Here is an 18,954-nt window from a genome sequence, read left to right as displayed (position 1 = left end):
TTTGCATTTATTGCCTCACAGAACTCATTCTCAGAAAGAAATATTGGCTATGTTTAAGTATTTTCAAGGTGGGAACTCTGACCCCCGAGGTAGCCCATTCTGTCTCTGGAGTTCCCTTTTGTTAAGGGTTCCTTCACCTTGAACTCTATTCTGTTTCTCTGTTATCCACCCACAGTAGTCAGAGTTGTTCCATTTCTCTGTTATCCACCCACAGAACTGTCAGAATTGCAGACATGCTGAGTAAATCCAACCCCTTCATACTGATGTCTTCTGGATTGTCCTGGTCTCTTACCCTCTGTCCCAAAGATCTAACAGCAATAATTTTATGCTGAACAACAAATTATATGAGAAGGGAAACTAAGAAAAACAGAGAAGTAGAAGACTTGCAATTGAGCATTGTAAGTAACACCCGAGTACCGGTTACTACAGCCTAAAAACTCCATGAGGACTGAGGCTGTGACAGCCTTTCACTGCTGTATCCTCAGTAGTTCATAGAAGACATTTAATAAACAGCTGTTGAAAGAATAAACTGCAAGAAAACAACTGCCACTTTTTTGCTAGTTATTTAAAACACTTCTTCAGTTTACAAGAGATGGACTTAGAGAAAAGTTGAGGGCTCTTATCAGAAGACGCATTCTAACCAGCCAGTCTGTACACACCCACAAGCTGTGCGGGACCGATTTTGTGCCTGTTATTCCTGTGCCAGAGCAATTCTCACTTAAAGATGCGCTTATGGTATCAAATGTGAAAAATAAATTATTAAAAATTAATAGTTGTATAAAGTTCTGTTTTCCAGTAACATACTCTCCCCATTTGATGCTATTTTAAAAAGGAAAACCACTTTACTGACAGTGACAGTGAGAGGTGGTTGTCCTGTGTCAAGATCACAATTCAGTAGTTGATCAAGGACTCAAATCCAATTATTCTAACTTTAAACTGTAATTAATATTTAAAATGATCAGGTTTTACCAGTATAAAATATATCAAGCCTGTGAAGCTGAGGTTCTTCATCATTTAATATAAAAGAACACAAGTCTAGTCTGTTTAAATTTTAAAACTGTTTCCACAATTACAAATAACTTACAATTAATGAGAAAAAAAGCGTTTTGTGAAAGATCAGTTTTAGCTGTCCTCTTCGCTTGCACAGAGAAATATTTATGTCCCAGACAACCAAAAGATAAATAGTAAAAAATAATAAACGGTTACATGTTTTCAATTAATTTATTTTAGAAAAACAAAGGTTTACAATTGGTGCCTTAAGGCAGGATATCATGAATTCAACAAGTTAGTAATACAGACTTTCAAAAACCTTTATAGATTAGTCCAAAGTAGAAAATTATTTTTTGCCCACTCTTGGACTCGGACACATTCAGAAAAAATATATATTTATAAAAATAAAATGATAAACCTAATCTCACCAATTGATAGTCTTAACATCCTGCACTTATTTGAACAATTTCTGCATAATAAGATGAGTGATTTTTCCCTGTCCTACCTCCATATCATATGAAACAGTTATGAAAATATTTAAATTACTTTTTGCAAAATCCAAACCAAAAAGCTCCTTAAACAGAACACAAGAAGCATCAACAAGAACAAAAATTCACTAAACAAAAACAATATAGCTAATTATTTTACTATTCATATAAACCATTCCTTCAGCCTCTAGACATCTGGCTCAATGTTATTTCTAAATCAGATACCAGGGAGCATTATATGTGAAGAAGAAAGTGAAAATTCCAGGTCTAATGCACCTTAGATTAAGTTTCAGAGAGCTAGAAAAAGATTAAGTAGACAGTGAAACAAACAAAAAGGATTACAAGCTATAATGGGGTGCACAGCTCAATAAAAATACATACTTTCTCTCTTTGAAATATCTTTAAAAATTGTCTGAGGACCAGACTCAGCAAGAGCAAGCATCTAGAATCCTGTATTTGAAAAGTCAGAAACAGAACTTTATTGAAACTGCAAAATTGCAACTTACTGAAGGGTATTCCCCCAATGATATGTAATCACAGCACAAGACTCATCCCTGCGTTAGGATGATGGATCTGTGTCCTCCTACCAGATTAAGAAACCTACCTTTATTCTGAAGCCATTTTTCTAAAATGAAAACAGGATTCCTAGAAAACTCTGATATATTGAAAGGAAAACCATACTAGTGAGCAAAAATTTTACATTTGTTTTGTGAAGATTTTGTAACAATATCCTAAAGTAGAGAGAAGTAAAACGCAAATGTTTAATACAAAAAAAATAAAATAATCCACTTATAATCCAAATATACATTTTGTTTTCCTAATAGATACATTTTGAAAACACACAAAGAATATGGGGTAACAGTATAGAGTTGTGAAAAACGGTGGCAGAGAACTAAAGCATTATCTTAAAGAGATGGAAATCTCAGAAGACAAAGATCACTGGACTTTGATGATACATATTAAGCTCTACTTTTTCCCCCCCGTTTTGGTCTTTATCGGTGCACTAGACAAAAGACAAAACTATGCAGATGACAGACATCTGTCAGTGATAAACATGAAGAAAAAAGCAGTGAGACTTCTACTCCAGTTTCCTCCCGTCATGGTGGCAGCTAAGCCCCCCTTCCCTGGAGGTCAGGACTCCCGCGAGGCACCTGCACTCACCTGAGCTTCTCACTGCTGCAAACAAGCCCGACCGCCGCCATCGCTCATACTGACCTTCCAAAAGAATCTCTCCTTACTCGTTAGAGAGGCATTTCCTTGTCAAATTAACAGCATTTATTCCTAATTCCCATTTAAGAATAACATTTCACTCTGTGTTTCCTGAAGTTTCATTTGATTGCATATGTGCTTCACTTATAAAAATTATAATGGGGTGCCAAACACTAAGAATAAGTAATTATTATATCCTAAAAGAGTACATGGGTACAAGACAGCAATTACCAGTAACTCCTTAGAACTTAAGATAGAAGAGTTTCAGGTTAGTAGTGATCAGAATGGCATCAGAAATAACCACTGGGGAACCTTTGGGACCACAGCCCTGGACAACTACAGGATCAGGACCATGAATTATGTATTTTTAAAGTGATGAAACATTTTAAAAATGTCTAATAACTCAATGAATAACCACCCAAATAACAGTCACCTTAAGTCCTAAACTTGGCTAAAATGAAGACCTCAAAAAATAAACTAATCTACAATAAACATACCATACTGATATTAAAACAGTACCAATTTTGTACATTACTTGGGAAAGAATTCCTATGTTATTCTATTATTGGAAGAAGATGAGAGGTCACTGACTGAACTGGATGACACACTGGGATAATGGGGAAGTGAAATGGCAGATCTCCTGAATCACCAGACGTGAATGTTAACAGGCTGATGATGTCACTCATTACTCATTATGAACAGACACACCCGTAATACCACATGGCAAGTGTATGCCAATGCATTTCCTGTGTATGTGTACATATAGATATACATATGCACGTATTAAATCCTGTTACCATAAACTTACACTATAAACAAAAATATGATATATATTGCTTTTTTAAAAGCAGAAGGAGCTTTTTATCAAGGAAAAATTTTAGAAGAAATCCCAATATATAAAACAGAGAGAGGAAAAAGTAGGCTGTTCTGAATAAAGCAGGGCAGCAGTAACAAGAGATCCTCCCTGCCTGCCATGTTGGCTGAGATTCCTACTAAACGTCCAGGGCATGGTTTTAAATCACTGCTCCCAGTAAATCCTATTTATGCTGCAAAAACTGAGCATAAGACTGTTTTTTCCCCACTTGTATAGGCCCATATGAAAGTTTTATAATGCAACTGAGTATAAAGGTAAAAAGTAATATTTCCTCTCCTTTAAAAATAATAACAAAATAAAATCACTATGCTGTACAAAATCATAATCTTAATTTGATCCTTGGAAAAAAGTTGTTAGTTCTCCTTAAAGTGCCTAAATTTTAAAGACTTAATTTTGTCCATATAAATCTTATCCAAACGTGAGAAGAAACGGACGCTGGGAGGTGGAGGCGCTCTTCTTCTCTGTCGCACATGTGTCTTCTACCTGACTGGCCAAGTTAAATATTCTGCCCAAGAACCTTAATGTTGTCACAGAATATTCAGATAGAGAAACATGCAAATAGAACTGATGTGGCACAACAACATCTATAAGATAAACTCTGATGGAGTGTTTTGATTTTGCTCTTGGCTCCAAAATCTACCCACTTATGAAAGGACTATTTTAACCCATGCAGTTGGTATTAGCAGAACACAAATACCATGTTCTCTTCTGTGAAGGTCATGATTCAGTGTCTGAATTCAATAAATAGACTCTTTAATAATTTGAAATCCTATCAAGTATTTCATCCCGGGAAGGTCTCAATCCTTCTTCTTTTCTAACACATCCTTGGGTTCCTGCGCCGCAGGCGCCGGCGGGTCTGCGCCGCTCGGCTCCGGCTGCCCCGCGCCCTCGTCCGGCAGCGCGGGGCCGCCGGCCTCACCGCGCACCACTTCGTAGCGCTCGTCGCCGTGCCCGTCCGCGTCCGCCGTGTAGATGCCGTAGCACATGATGCTGACGACCCCCAGCGGCAGGCCGAAGAGAAAGCAGCCCATGAGCGGGGAGCTCCTGAACACAGACTGCGGAGAGACAGTCACAGCTCAGCTGCCCAGCCGCGCTCCCACAGGAAAAGCACACACGAGCTCAAAACCACTACAGAGCTCTTCCCCTGGCCGCCATCCAACGTGCTTATAGTTCCAATGAATCAATGTCAGTCCTTCTGTGGTAACTACCGTGTCAAAGACACTGTATAAGACAAATTTTATATCCGGGGGGGGGGGCACCAAATACTCTCTTCCCTTTTCATAACATGTTTTCCTCTCGTAACTCACGGAGCTCTCTGAGGCGGCTACTATGTGTCCAGAAGCTTTCTACCTGTCCCCTGACCGTGGGAATCTGCCACCCAGAAGGCTGGGTGGCTATTTACCATAAAGAAGGCAACACTCTCTTCACATGACTTTTTTTTCACTTATCTGGTTAGTAGTAAAGCAACTTCAATGTAATAATTTCTCTCAGCTTATGTATTGTCTCCTCAGCTCCCAGAAAAGTAAAAGCAATCTGACTGAACAGGTTTTTCAACTATAATACACTCTATGGGTTGTCACTATAATTCTGAAGAACTAAGCAGACAGATTCAGAGGAGAGCAAGGTCACTTTGGCCTGAGATAATAGAAGACGTAACTGAAAAAAAGCATTTGGAGGCAGAAATTTAGGCATGAGCAAGAATTAGGCAGGCCGAGGTACAGCGTGAGCACAAAGGCTGAGATGGAGATTATGTGAGATGAACAGAGAATTCAGATCCAGGGCATCACCGGAATAGGGAAGGGAAGTGATCAAAGCTGAGTATCTTAGTAACATTAATCACACAGAGATGTACAGAACAGACTGGAGATAAGGGCAAAAGGAGGTGAGGAACCCAGGTGGAGGCCAGAGCAGCAGCCCGTCATAAAGTGATAAGGGCCCAATCCACGAAATAAAGGTCACTGAGAAACTGAAGGGTGCATGGAATAAGTCCGAGATTATCAGCATCTAATTCTCACCCACAGGAGGTTAGGTCTACTTAAGCTTTTGGCCGTGATGAATGAAAACAGCCGTGATGCACCTCGACAGACAACCAGAACTAAGCTTAAGGCTCCAACAGATTTAGGGCAGCCTGCAGTCAAGGCGCCTGGGAGCTGAGGCTGGGATCGTAAGAGAGATTTCTTAGCATTCTCAGCAAGAAAGGTACAGATCCAAGGACTGAAAACGGCAAGAGGAGGAAAGAAACTGAAAAACACTTTGAGTCATGCAGTCAAGTTAAGTGATTCTGAATTCCAGTTAACTCACCAATCGTACAGAAATGAATAACCAAAGAACAACTTCTACCTGATGAGTACCTTTTCTTAACATAAATACGGACTAGCTATTATCTTGAAAGTTAAGACGTATTTTTAACAAACCCTCTGGAACTCCAGATTTTACTTTAGACATAACCTATATACCTATATATTCTTAATTATCAATGACACTAAACCATCTGTCACAACTTACCACAATAGTAGATTTGGCATCAAAAACCATTCTTTTCAATCTCTGCAAAATGCTATCACCTCCTTGGGCCTTAAATTTAACAGAGAAAAAACAAATTGTTATTTAAGTCCTATTACTTCACTTTTCTGTTACACAATCTTACAACTGCAGGTCAAGGGGTGACTACAGAAGATCACGTAAAGCACCTGAAAGAGCCATGGAGGAAGTGTTTACTGGTTTTCCTGTCCCACCTTCCTTCTGTCTTCCTGTGGGCACCGTCTGCCTCAACCTCCCTAGCCACAGTCCAAGCAGCTGGGCTAAGGCTGCCCCACCCCGAGCGCAGGCCGGCCCCACTTCTGAGGTCAGCGGAGTGTTACAGTGGCTGCAAGAGATCTCTGCTGTCCTAGAGGGAGAATCTCCCTGACGAAGAAACTCAAAGAGAAAAAAGTGTTCAAAGGCAAAGGGAGAAAAATTCTTGATGAAAATCAACCAAATCCCTGCATTCAGCCACCGGCAAAGTCTGGCTCATTCCTGGAGTTTCACTAACTTACAAGTAGTTTCTCACTCGTACAGGGAGCATTCTTTCAGTAAGTGTTACTTTCACAAAAATCCCTACTATGCGACTGAGGGTGTTTCCAAAGAAGAAATACTTGTTACTCTGTGAGCCAACTTTCAAATAGTTTGTGTAAAGCTGAAACAAGTCTCTCAGAATAGTAATTAAACTTCATGAGAGCACTGAAATCCCGTATTTTCTTTTCCATTTTATTCTAATCTACTGAATTAACATACATGTTGGTCACAACCTGATGAAGAGGTTTCATGACCCTCTAAGATGGGTTACTTCAATGAAAAAAAAAAACACAATACAGTCTACATATTCTCAGTACATTTCCTTTTAAGAAGCTATCTTATTATTCACAGGTTTCCTAGAAAACCAATCCGAGTAACTTGATCTAACTGTATGCTTAAACCCCGGGAGGTACTAAGCCAGGAGAGCTCACTGTCAGAGAGCTCTGCACACTGCAGACGTCTCAGCATCCCTGGCCCCTGACTCTGAGTGCCAGCAGCACCTCTCAATCGCGACGACAACCTAAAACGCCCTCCAGATAACCCCTGAAGAGACATTTCCACCCCCTAGCAGCCTCTGCTTTTTGAGCAGCCTCAGCCTTTGTCCTGAGGAATATGACTCTGTCTACAGTGTGAGAGAAGCAAGGATGGAGGCCTGCCCTTCACCCCAGGAGATGGCCAACTCTTCCTTTCCGAATCAGGAGAAAAGAAAAAAACTCATTTCTCCTCCACCTCCTCCCATCACCCCTTTGAAATGAAAGTGAACAACTTACATCGACTGTGCCATCCAAAATGTTATTAATGAACTGGACCATGTCTTCAGCATTATTAATCTGTCTATCTAATAAAAAGTACTGTTGGTTTGAAGTATTCAGTACAACCACAGTTGGGACTTTCAATTCACTGAAAATAGAAAAACAAATCAAAATGTACATTAAACACAGAGATAAATATTCTGATATTTGTCTGTATTATATCTAAATAACTAAGTATAAAAGGAGGGCTGTAATGGCTGTCCCTTCCTTTGTCTACATGAAGAAAACTTCAACTAAAGCATCAATTTAAAAAAGAGCTAAATTAAGATTTATGAAAAACACACGAGTATACAGTATCAGACAGCTAAGGATTCACAATTAAACCTAAGGATAACAATGATTATGTATGAAATGTCAATTTCTGGGCAATATTGTTCCTTGCCACAATTATCTTAAACACTAACACTGTTAATTACATACAGGCCACCCCAGTTAAATGGAACTCGGGTAGGTGGAGAGAGAAGAGCTTGGTCACCAGAGTCACACTGCCTGTGCTCAAATCTGCAGCGTCCCCATAATTTTGTTTAAGTCTAATGGTTTTAATCTATAAATGAATACAAGGTGCGTGGGGGGTACCTATCTTGTTTTAAAAACTAAATGAGAAAACTGAAGTTAAATATCCAGCACATTACTTGTACATACTATGTTCAATAAATACTATTCCAAATTCTCTGAACTCCCACTACCCCACAACATAATCACCCCCTCCTCATGGGTGTTTCAGTGAGATTCTAGACGTCAATTCAGCTTGCAGACAAAAACTGTAATAGTACTAATGTGTCATTTAATTGAAATAATTTTTAGTATTTTTACATAATCATAAAAGGAAGGTGCTTAATTCTGTATGACACTACACATCAGGTCATGGTGAATGTATTATGCAAAAATACAAAACTCTACAGTAGAAACAATGTACACCACTATATTATCACCACATAAGTAACTCAGTCCAGCAGATTGCTTTCTTGTTCATAACTCTTTACTGTTCCTCGTGCCACCTCCTTCTCCCGAAGGGGCAAAATGTGCTCATCTGACCCCTGATGCTGGGCTCAGCCACGTGGGCTGGCCATTGGGAAGGCACAGAAATGACTGAAGCAGAGGCATGAAGTGTGTTGCCTTCCTGTGTTTCGGTGATTGCCATGAGAAGAGAATCCCCAGGAAAATAACTCTCCAGGGTCAAGGACATGGAAGACACGTGGGGTAGACCTGAACTTAACTGGCAGCTTGGAGCCGTGCCTGGCTACGCCCAGCCAAAGTTAACCAAGCCCAGACAGCTGAGAGAGAATACACGATCACTCCTTTATGCCACTGGGTATCAGGGTGGTTCATTACCTAGTGTGATTAGGCAACAGTTAACTGTGTAATACAAAAACAAAAATCTTAGCTTCATTCTTGTTCATAAAAACACAAGGCAACTTCTGACTTACAGCAGCTTAGTTCTTGGTTATCATCATACTGCATCAGTAGCAAAAATAATCCAGTTTTTATGGAATGGATTAGAACCTAGCTTTCCTACAAACATACATCTTATGAAAAGTTAAATACAATGTACAGTTGAACTAGAAATAATTTGTTCTGAAGTAATTCAATGTTAATAATGACAAAAAATACACCTCGTCCTACTCCCTCTTAGCTGTACCCGCAAACACCACACCAGAGGGCTGGGAGCACCCTGTTTACTCTGAGAAACAGTGAACAACACAGTCGGCGCTGCAGTGCGATTATCTTGCACAATATCATGTACCTGCCCTAAGTTAAAAACTTCAAGGCATCGATACTTATTAAATTCCACTAATTCATCTGTCAGTATTGCTGCTGTAATGGTTAAGAGTCTTTAGGGTGAGAGATCTGGAGGAGAGGACTGGATCTCTTTGACTTACTTGCTGGGCATCCTTTGGCATATTACTAAACTTCCTTGAGTTTCTTCTAAGAAATTTCAAATTCCTCATCTATATAAAATGGAAGTAACAGTAGTACTTAACCTTACTGAGTTACTGTAAAAGTCAGAAAACATACATTGACCTCTTAATCCAGTCATCATTATAGGCCTTCTGTCTTCTCAAAAGAAAAAAAGGCAAAATATGAATTAGAAAAAAACACACACACAATAAGGGGCTGGTGGCAGCGATGATTGTTCTCTCATCATAACTGTTGCAAAATTTCTATCATACAACTCACATTAGATACAATGCTCGTGAAGGAATGTCCATCCATCTCCAGAAATCCTGAGTATTATTCTGAATCAAGCAGTTATTTATTGGATGCAAACTGCTTTGGCCTCTTGCCAATGTTTTAGACATCATTATATTGGTTTGCCCCCAAGGATGTTATAAAAAATGGTTGTGTCTAAGTCCCTACTAAGTATCCTGTAAAAATCCTATTATAAACACATTTCTGTTATGATGTGTTCCCCTTTGTGAAATTACACAGCATAGCAATTTCTCTTTGGTTTCCACAAGGGCAACCATACTCCTATAAGCAAGTTATTTCATAGGTGATGGGAAACACATAAACAATGTTTTTCTACTTTGTCTTGAGCATTAAAAATTTAAATTGTTTAAGTGCTTTTAATAATTTTAGAGATCTTTTATCTTCCTTTGTCTTGATTTCTTCATTATATATTATATCTGGTACTTTGTATCTCTGGTAAACCCTTTCAAATCCTTACTGGATTAAGGACAACTAACTGAATGTAAATGAATGAAGGCAACGCTACTTCATAGTTTCGCGCTTTTACTTGAAGACTGTGGACGTTACTACTGGCCTGTAAGTTGGGCCCTCAGTGGTGCTGGACAAGTTCCACTGGGCTTTCCCTGTCTTCACATCCAGGCTATTTTAAGCCCCATTTTCTAAACACTCTTATGTTTGCTATTACACTCTCTGCACTCTTCATTCAGCTAACTTCTCTTTCTTTAGAACTTCTAATTACTACCTCCTCTGGCAAGTCTTCTGAGTCCTTGTGCCTTCCTGTGCATTGGGGTGGGGGGTGGAGGTCTCTCTGTTTCCAGAGCTCTGTACCACACAGACCTTCTCACACAGTGCCGTAATCATCACGTTGTCTTACAGCAGACTGTACATACCTGAAGACAGGGACTCTAATTTACTCACTGTTTTGCATCAACAGTGTATGACACACAGCAAATACTCACTAAATGTCCCCTGGATATAGCAGGCCTTCTTTAAAAAAAATCATTAATTCAGTATAGGTATGGTAAGTGTTTTCTAACATCAAATTTCTGAAGTGACAAATCAGGTCTTCACATCATAAACATAATCAGTAATATTTAAAAATTGCATACTTCCCTACAAAGTTAGTCTATTAAAATAAATTCTTCTAGAATAGCAATTAATTCTTGGATGCTAAAAAAATTCCACTTAAGTTACATTTATTCATTAAAACTGAACTTAAGGTATGTATTAAACAAAAGCTACAAAATTTACAAGTGTATGAATGATGTTTTCTTTCCAAAATACTTTAAGTTATCAACATTAAATTGGGAGTTTTTTTTAGTCTAGAGCAGTATTAAAGTTTAGTAGGTTTCAAATACAGATTTAAAAACTAAAGTAATATATTTAATGGGAGAATGTCTGCATCAGCAGATTCCAATGGTTCACTTTCTTCAGCTGTGAGTGCTTCTGCCTCTGAGAAACAGGTATTTAAAAATTGATAGAATGGGTAGCAAAATCATTTCATCATTTAGCATTTTACTTACTCCATCAGCAATGTATTTATATAGTCATTTCCATCCATGTGGCCAAACTGAAAATCCCTAATCAACACCAACCAAAGAGAAAAAAAAAAAAAAAAAGAGAGCAATATTAAATACAAAAAAAAAAAGAGATAAATACAGAGAACTGAATTTAAGGCTTGGTAAGCATGTAAACTTTTAACATATAAATCACATACAATACACGTGAAAAAGAGTGAAGTCTACTGGTTTTGAGATGCAAACACACTTGAAGAATTACGCAAATTTAAGACATTTCTATTTTGTTTTATAATATGTAATACTAGAAATATAAATATAAAGTTATGCATCATTAGAAGACTCAGGATAAAAAGGGAGTAACAATTCAGTAATGTAACAAGTTTGTCCTGACAGTCCCCCATGGCAGTAACAAGCTGATCTAACATACAGCAAAAACAGCACCTATTGTTTACATTCCGTTATTCTTTGAGTTCCTGTTAAAATTGTCATCTCTCTGCATCTGACTTGTGATTGCTCATTTAACTTTATCTCAGAGGTATGAGTATACAGGAAACCTCATTTTATTGTGCTTTGCTTTACTGTAGTTCCCAGATACTGTGTTTTTTACAAATTGAAGGTTTGTGGCAACCCTGCGTTGAATGAGTCTATTGGTACCATTTTTCCAACAGCATTTGTTCATTTTGTATCACTGTCTCTCATTTTTGGTAATTCTCACAACATTTCAGACTTTTTCATTATTGCTTTATCTGCTATGGCGATCCGTGAGCCATGATTTTTGATGCTACTGTTGTGATGTTCGGGGGTTGCTGTGAATCATGCCCAAACAAGACCTCAAACTTAAGCAGTGAATGTTGTGTGTGTTCTGACTGCTCCACCAACTGGCTGTTCCCCCATCTCTTTCCCTCCCCTGAGATATAACAGTATTGAAGTTAGGCCAGTTAATAACCCTCTGATGGCCTCTAAATGCTCAAATGAAAGAGTCCTACGTCTCTCACTTTAAATCAAAAGCTAGAAAAGATCAAGATTAGTGAGGAAGGCATGTCAAAAGCTGAAACAGGCCAAATGCCAGGCTTCTTGCACCAGTTAGCCACATTGTGAATGCAAAGGAAAAGTTCTTGAAGGAAATTAAAGGAATACACAGTGAATACACGAATGGTAAGAGAGTAAACGACCTTGCTACTGATATGGAGAAAGTTTTAGTGGTCTGGATAGAAGACCAAACCAGCCACAACATTCACTTCTGCCAAAGCCTAATCCAGAGCAAGGCCCTAACTCTCTTTAAGTCTATGGAGGCTGAGAGGTGAGGAAGCTGCAGAAGGAAAGTCTGAAGCTAGCAGAGGCTGGTTCATGAGGTTGAAGGAGAGGGGCCATCTTCATAACACAGAAGTGCAAGGTCAAGCAGCAAGTATTGACGTAGAAGCTGCAGCAACTTATCCAGCAGATCCAGTTCAGATCATTCATGAAGGTGGCTACACTGAACAACAGCTTTTCAGTGTAGATGACATGACCTTATACTGGAAGACACCGTCTAGGACTTTCATAGCTGGAGAGAAGTCAATGCCCAGCTTCAAAGCTTCAAAAGATAGGCTGACTCTTGCTAGGGACTAATGCACCTGGTGACTTCAAGTTGAAGCCAAAGCTCATTTACCATTCTGAAAATCCTAGGGACCGTTAAGAATGATGCTCAACCTACTCTGCCTGTGCCCAATAAATGAGCAACAAAGCCTGGATGCAGCACATCTATTCACAGCCTGGTTTACTGAATATTGTTAAGTCCCACTGTTGAGACATCCTGCTTAGAAAAAAAAGATTCCTCGCAAAATATCACTGCTCACTGACAATGCACCTGGTCCTCCAGGAGCCCTGATGGAGACGTACAATGAGATTAATCCTGTCTTCTTGCCTGCTCACACATCATCATTCTGTAGCCCGTGGATCAGGGAGTCATTTCAACTTTCAAGTCTTATATTTGAAAAAATACATTTCATAAGGCTACAGCTGCCGCAGACAGTGATTCCTCTGATGGATCTGGGCGAAGTAAACTGAAAACCTCTGGAAAGGATTCACCACTCTAGATGCCATTAAGGACATCCATTCTTCATGGGAAGAGGTCAGATATCAACATTAACAGACATTTGGAAAAAGTTGATTCCAACCCTCGTGGATGACTTTGGGTTGGGGGGAGGTTCAAGACTTCCATGGAGGAAGGACCCACAGGTGTGGCGGACACAGCAAGAGAACTACAATCAGAAGTGGAGCCTGAAGATGGGGCTGAACTGCTGCCAACAACTGCGTGATGAAACCTGAACATAAGGCGCTGCTTCCTATGGACGAGCAAAGAAAATGGTTTCTTGAGATGGAATCTACTCCTGGTGAAGACTACTGAAATGACAACATTTAGAGGATCTAACTTAGTTGATAAAGCAGCAGCAGGTCTGAGATGACTGACTGCAATTTTGAAGGAAGTTCTACTGTGGGCAAAATGCTACAAATGCTACAGAGAAATCATTCCTGAGAGACAGAGTCAATCAATGTGGCAAACTTCGTTTCTGTCCTATTTTAAGAAAAAGCCACAGCCACCCCGATCTTCAGCAGCCTCCACCCTGGTCAGTCAGCAGCCACCAACACCAAGGCAAGACCCTCCACTAGCAAAAAGATGGACTCGCTGAAGACTCTGGTGGTGGTTACCATTTTTTAGCAATAAAAAAAATTTCTAATTAGAGTATGTACACTTTATAAGCACTAGGAAACCAAAACTTTTGTGACACGCTGTACTGCAGCTGTCCGGAACCAGACCTGCAACGCCTCCAAGGCATGTGTGCCCGTGTGCGCGTATTTCCTCAACACAAGCTCATCCCAAAGCCCATCAAGAAGCAGGCGTGAAAAAAAGTTGTTTTTTTTTAAACTTGTAGGACATATATCAACAAACTTCAAGTCCAAACAATTTATACTGAAATGAAACATGCTATAATTCACTTCAGCTCCTTGATTCATCTTTGAAAGTGTGAATTACTCCTACATTTGCTTTACTGTATTACGAAACATAATTAAACAATGATAATGGAATCTTCCAGAATGCACACACTGACCTGTGGAACTGGTCTCTATAATCTCTAGCAACTTCCTGAATAATTGACTTTAATCTGTGAAAGAACAAAAATCACATGACTATTCCATCTCGTCAACCTGAAAAATATAATTATTCAATTATAGTATCTGCTGTCTTATCTAATATCTAATACTGCAGGAAAAGTAAAATACTATTTAAGTTTATCTGAAGCCATGTAAAGTCTGAGCTGGATGACATCTGAAGGTTAAACGTGCATCAAGGCACTGTACCTGGTATGTTCAGCTGATGTGTTTTTCTCATCAATAACTGCAATAGCCACGAGCTTTCCTGAAATGAAGAATGATATCCAAATTCAGTAGCCCTCATTACACAGACTTTTCAATTATTATTGTATTATGAATAGGGAATTAGTATATCGTTTCTAGAGTTTAATTCCAATTAATCTAAACATGCTATGCTTAGTAGAGTGAACCAGAGAATTAGAAGACTCCAAGTGACAAATTCCCCCCTTCCTCCCATCCCCCCAGGGTAACTAATAGTAAATATTTAATAATTCATACACTCAGACTGTATTTTTTCACACGACCCACAAACTAAGTATTTTGTTGAAAACTAAAACCATGAGGAACAAGTTGATAAAGGAAATATACCAAGAATGACTGCAGTGCAAAAAGAATGGTATAGGACAGTAAGAAAGTCATTTTTACAGTGTTATTCTCTTTGGTACCAAGGGCTACTGCTTGCTAATAATAATGCACAAAATAAAACTGCCGCAAGTTTATTTAACCCTAAACAGAACATAAATCATATTCATCTCTCATATTCTCTAGGACAGCAGCATGACATTATAACCAGAGCGCTGGTACTGGAGTCAGAGCCCCAGACACTAACCCAACAGTGTCCATTACACTCCAGGCCTGGGAGAACAGCAGTGAAGCACACTGTCTATTAGCTGTGTGACTTAACCTCAGTAAACTTCAATTTATTTTAGAAAGTAACATTTAGTTCACAGTTACTGGGAGAGTTGAAGGAGCTGACATGTACAAAAATACCAGGACACTTTCTGGCTGGGAGCAGGTATATAAACATAAGATTAAATCAGCAACCTTTCACTATCACTACCACATCTTAATGCTTTTTCTCTGATTTCATGCTTAAATTCTACACAAACAAGTCTTGAAATTCTACACAATCTTGATTCTTCTTTAACTCTCAGCTAAAAACAGTAGTTCTCAGTGCTTATCTCCCCTCCTGAAATGTTACTTCATTTACTGTTCAGTGCTTGGTTTTCACTGTGCTTCTTTAACTTTCAAGTGTTTCATGAGTTTTTTTCAAAATGCCTCCGACATGTCCAGCATCTCCCCACAGGCCAGCACAGGCAGCTTCTCATGCACTGATTTCACAGTTACTGAGCGCCAAGCTATGTGCCCGGCTAGTTCCTGAGGCCACGGTGAGGAGCACACAGACCCAGCACTGCACCCGTGGGAAGCACAGTCTAGAGGGGACACTAATCACACACACAGAGACGTGTGGTTAACAATTAGAAGACATTGAAAAAAAAATAATTAGAAGACTTCGGAAGGAAGGGAACACACGTTTACAAAAGAATGTAACAAGGTAACTAATGTAGTTTGAGGGGGTTAGTAAAAGGTTTTCCTAAGGAAGACATAGTTGGTCTGAGTTTGACAGATGAGTATAAATTCACTACACATTTCCAGGCAAAGAGAACAAGATGTCTAATGGTGCTGGTGCAAGGTGCACAGCCCTCTTAAGAAACTCAACAGTCGGTGTGGCTGGAGAAGGGACAGGCGAGGAAAGAGGAGAGAGATGTGTCTAGAAAGGAGGGGCAGGGACCTGCAGTTGCCAGAACTTCTGAGAAAGACACGAAGAGTCTGAAGCTGCCGAGAGCTGGCAGCCCGTTGCAGTGCTTATATGAGTGGGTAGCAGTGCTTACGTGACAAGTGTCCTGCTAGGACAACAGGCAGGGCACAGCCAAAGCTGACCCCCATGCAGGGCAAATATGCTGGGCACACAGACACACTGCCATAGCCAGCTTCTTTCCAAACTGACCTGGGAGAAGACACTGAAGACAGCCGAAGCTGCCTGTGTTAACTACCCCGAGGTCAGGCTATCTCCTACGAGTACTGTACTGAAAGCAAAACTACATATTCCCACATTCTCTCCTCTCCCTTTACGTGGGCCACCGTGAATCAGAAAGTAAAGAAATCAGAAAGTATCCACATCAGCTTCCAGTACTGAGCTGGTACTCGCCTCCCTGTGTAAGGCCAGCAGAGACAGACGTCACCAGTCACAGAACACTAAACAGCAGGCTCAGGAACCAGAACAGTTATCATCCTACGAAAGTTACACAGTAACAGGTGTGTGTGTCAGAGCACTTCCAATTTGTGTTCTCATCAGAGTCAAGAGCAGGGAGTCATGAAGAGGACGCTCCCTGCCTGTTACTTCTCGTATGAAAAACTGAGCCTTGAGTAACGTTTTCCCATTCTGTTAATCTAAAACTACACTTTCATCCTACTTATAAAGTTTTGAATGGAAACAAATGTGGCAACAATAATTATGATTTATTTCTTATTCATAATTTGTTATAAATTTACAAAACACTTCCTCCTAAAACTTACATGGTTAGTTTCTCACAATTTTAGTAGTTTATACCTGAGACCATTCAGCTGGCTTCTTTCAGCTTTTCTGCATCTATATTTATATCTGCTTTGCCTATTATTTTCAGTCATGTAACTCCAAGAAATCATGTCAATTTGATGCCCATATTTTCTTCCCAAGTAAAAGCAGGCCTTCAAAGGGTATGATAAATTGTATTCCAACTCCTATTACAAAATCAGCCTCCTGACTATAGCTTCCTGAATGGTTATTTTTTCTCATTTCCTGACTATCCAGGCTCCATTTTCCCTGCCACTATCAGCTGTATTAGTAAACCCTTGCTAGCTGATCTTTACTCCACATAAGTATGCTCTTTGGTAATATTAATTTATAGTCTCATAAAGCTGAATTGGCATTCAAGTATGAAAGAAGGAATGAAATTATGAAATAGAACTTAAAAACTCATATCCTACAGATTTAAGTGATCAGCTAAGGGAAACTTGTGTAGAGTAATGCAGAGCTGTATGCATGCTTGTTACCAGTGTCTCCAAGTTCATATAAGAGGAAGCCGTCCATTGTAAGATAATTCTGAAACCTCTCCCTGTTGATCCAAGATGACAGATCACCATCTTCATACTCTTTAAAACAAAACAAAGTTAATAAATAATAATGTAAATACATTAAATGTTTGTGATTAACCCAGAAACATGTATAAAATGTCTAACATAGGATCATAATCCTAAACTCATAAATTTCATTTTTAGGAAGCTATTCAAAGCAAACAATCAAATATAAAGAAGGATTAATGCCGGGGGGAGGGTACAGCTCAGTGGTAGAATGCATGCTTTGCATGCACAAGGTCCCGGGTTCAATCCCTAGTACCTCCATTAAAAATAAATAAATAAACCTAATTACCTACCCCCTAAAACGAACAACCCCCCCAAAAAAGGATTACTGCACAAAACAATCACTATAGCATCATTAAGAAATAGCAAAAAATAAATAAAAATAAAGGAAATAACTGAAATATCATAAACAGGAAATAATTTAAATCATTATGGTACACACTGAAGACCATTTATAGATAAAAAACTATAATCATTAAGTGGTAAAGCAGTAGCAAAACAGTATTATGACATCATGTAGCTGTAAGAAAAAAATAAAGTATGAAAAAAATAACAGAATGACAAAATGAGGGCCTAACCCCTACTAAACAGTTTGCCTGGGTTGATAGTTATTCTTGGATTATGGCACTATGGGTAGTTTTTATTGCAATTTCTTTTCTTTTCTCTATTTTATGACACTTTGCCCTATATTTACAACCCTTTTTCACACGTAAAACTAACACAAACACACACATAAAGCCACAGTACTTTAGCCCTTTTCTAACATCAAATACTTCCTCTGATAGCAGATAGGAAACATTTACAATATCCAAGAGGATTATGTCCTGACTAGAAATGTAATTCTGAAAAACTATTACAAGCGTGTGGAAAGGAGGCTGATGCAGGAACCTGCCAATACGTCTGGCTAAAGACTGGATTTTACTGATTTCTTGAAAGATGTGCTTTTTCTGTCACTTTCATTGCTAAACAAAATATATTCAAGTTATCAAATGTATAAAATAAGTAATATACAAATCTAAAAGTATTTATGGATTAGAATTCACAAATTAGAAAAATAAACATAAAACCAGAAGTTGATTATTGGGCCACAATCTCCACTCCAAGTCAAAAGCAAATTTTCTAAAGATTATACACAAAAGCGGTAAGTCTAAAACTCACTGGAAAATAAAATGTCCTCCTGAGCTTCATCCCAATGCTGCTGAGCTTACTAACAACAAGGAAAACAGGATACGCATTCAAAGTACACCCTTTATAGGAAGACTTCAGGCAGGTTCTGAGTGCTGACAAGTGCATGGTAGAAAATGCTGGCCTTCACAACAGCTGTACGTACTTAACACATTACTCCCATCTTTCTCATGCACGGGAGGCCACACTGAAACATGGACAGATGAGGGGCACTTTCTTAGCCATAATTAAAGAATACATTTAAGTCTAAACAGATAGGATTAGGCTTTTTCCAAAAAAAGCAAAGCAGCTGAGTTGTTTCTAAACTCACAGTGGAACTA

At 39.0% G+C, this 18,954-nt stretch overlaps 1 protein-coding gene across 8 annotated transcripts in view; it reads right to left on the bottom strand.

The window, feature by feature from the left end:
- TMX3 (thioredoxin related transmembrane protein 3) overlaps nt 1-18,954 on the bottom strand; it is a 93,243-nt gene that overhangs the window by 49,732 nt on the left and 24,557 nt on the right. For 5 of the 8 annotated variants that reach the window (XR_012065577.1, XR_012065578.1, XM_072952046.1 and 2 more), the window contains exons 10-15: nt 17,363-17,461; nt 14,477-14,534; nt 14,227-14,280; nt 11,141-11,197; nt 7,386-7,515; nt 6,067-6,135 (exon numbers count right to left, since the gene is read on the bottom strand). Coding sequence is in view for 6 of the 8 variants with exons in the window: in XM_072952046.1 (XP_072808147.1) it covers nt 6,067-6,135; nt 7,386-7,515; nt 11,141-11,197; nt 14,227-14,280; nt 14,477-14,534; nt 17,363-17,461 (467 nt within the window). In the remaining 2 variants the exon portion in view is untranslated. Of the gene's footprint in view, nt 1-1,207; nt 4,617-6,066; nt 6,136-7,385; nt 7,516-11,140; nt 11,198-14,226; nt 14,281-14,476; nt 14,535-17,362; nt 17,462-18,954 lie in introns of those variants that run through there. The other 3 variants (XM_072952043.1, XM_072952045.1, XM_072952044.1) reach the window with 2 other exon arrangements.

Source organism: Vicugna pacos, chromosome 30 (assembly GCF_048564905.1).
Source record: "Vicugna pacos chromosome 30, VicPac4, whole genome shotgun sequence".
Classification (NCBI taxonomy): Eukaryota; Metazoa; Chordata; class Mammalia; order Artiodactyla; family Camelidae; genus Vicugna; species Vicugna pacos.
Note: the sequence above shows the minus strand (reverse complement) of the source record. Positions and strands in the feature narration are given on the sequence as shown.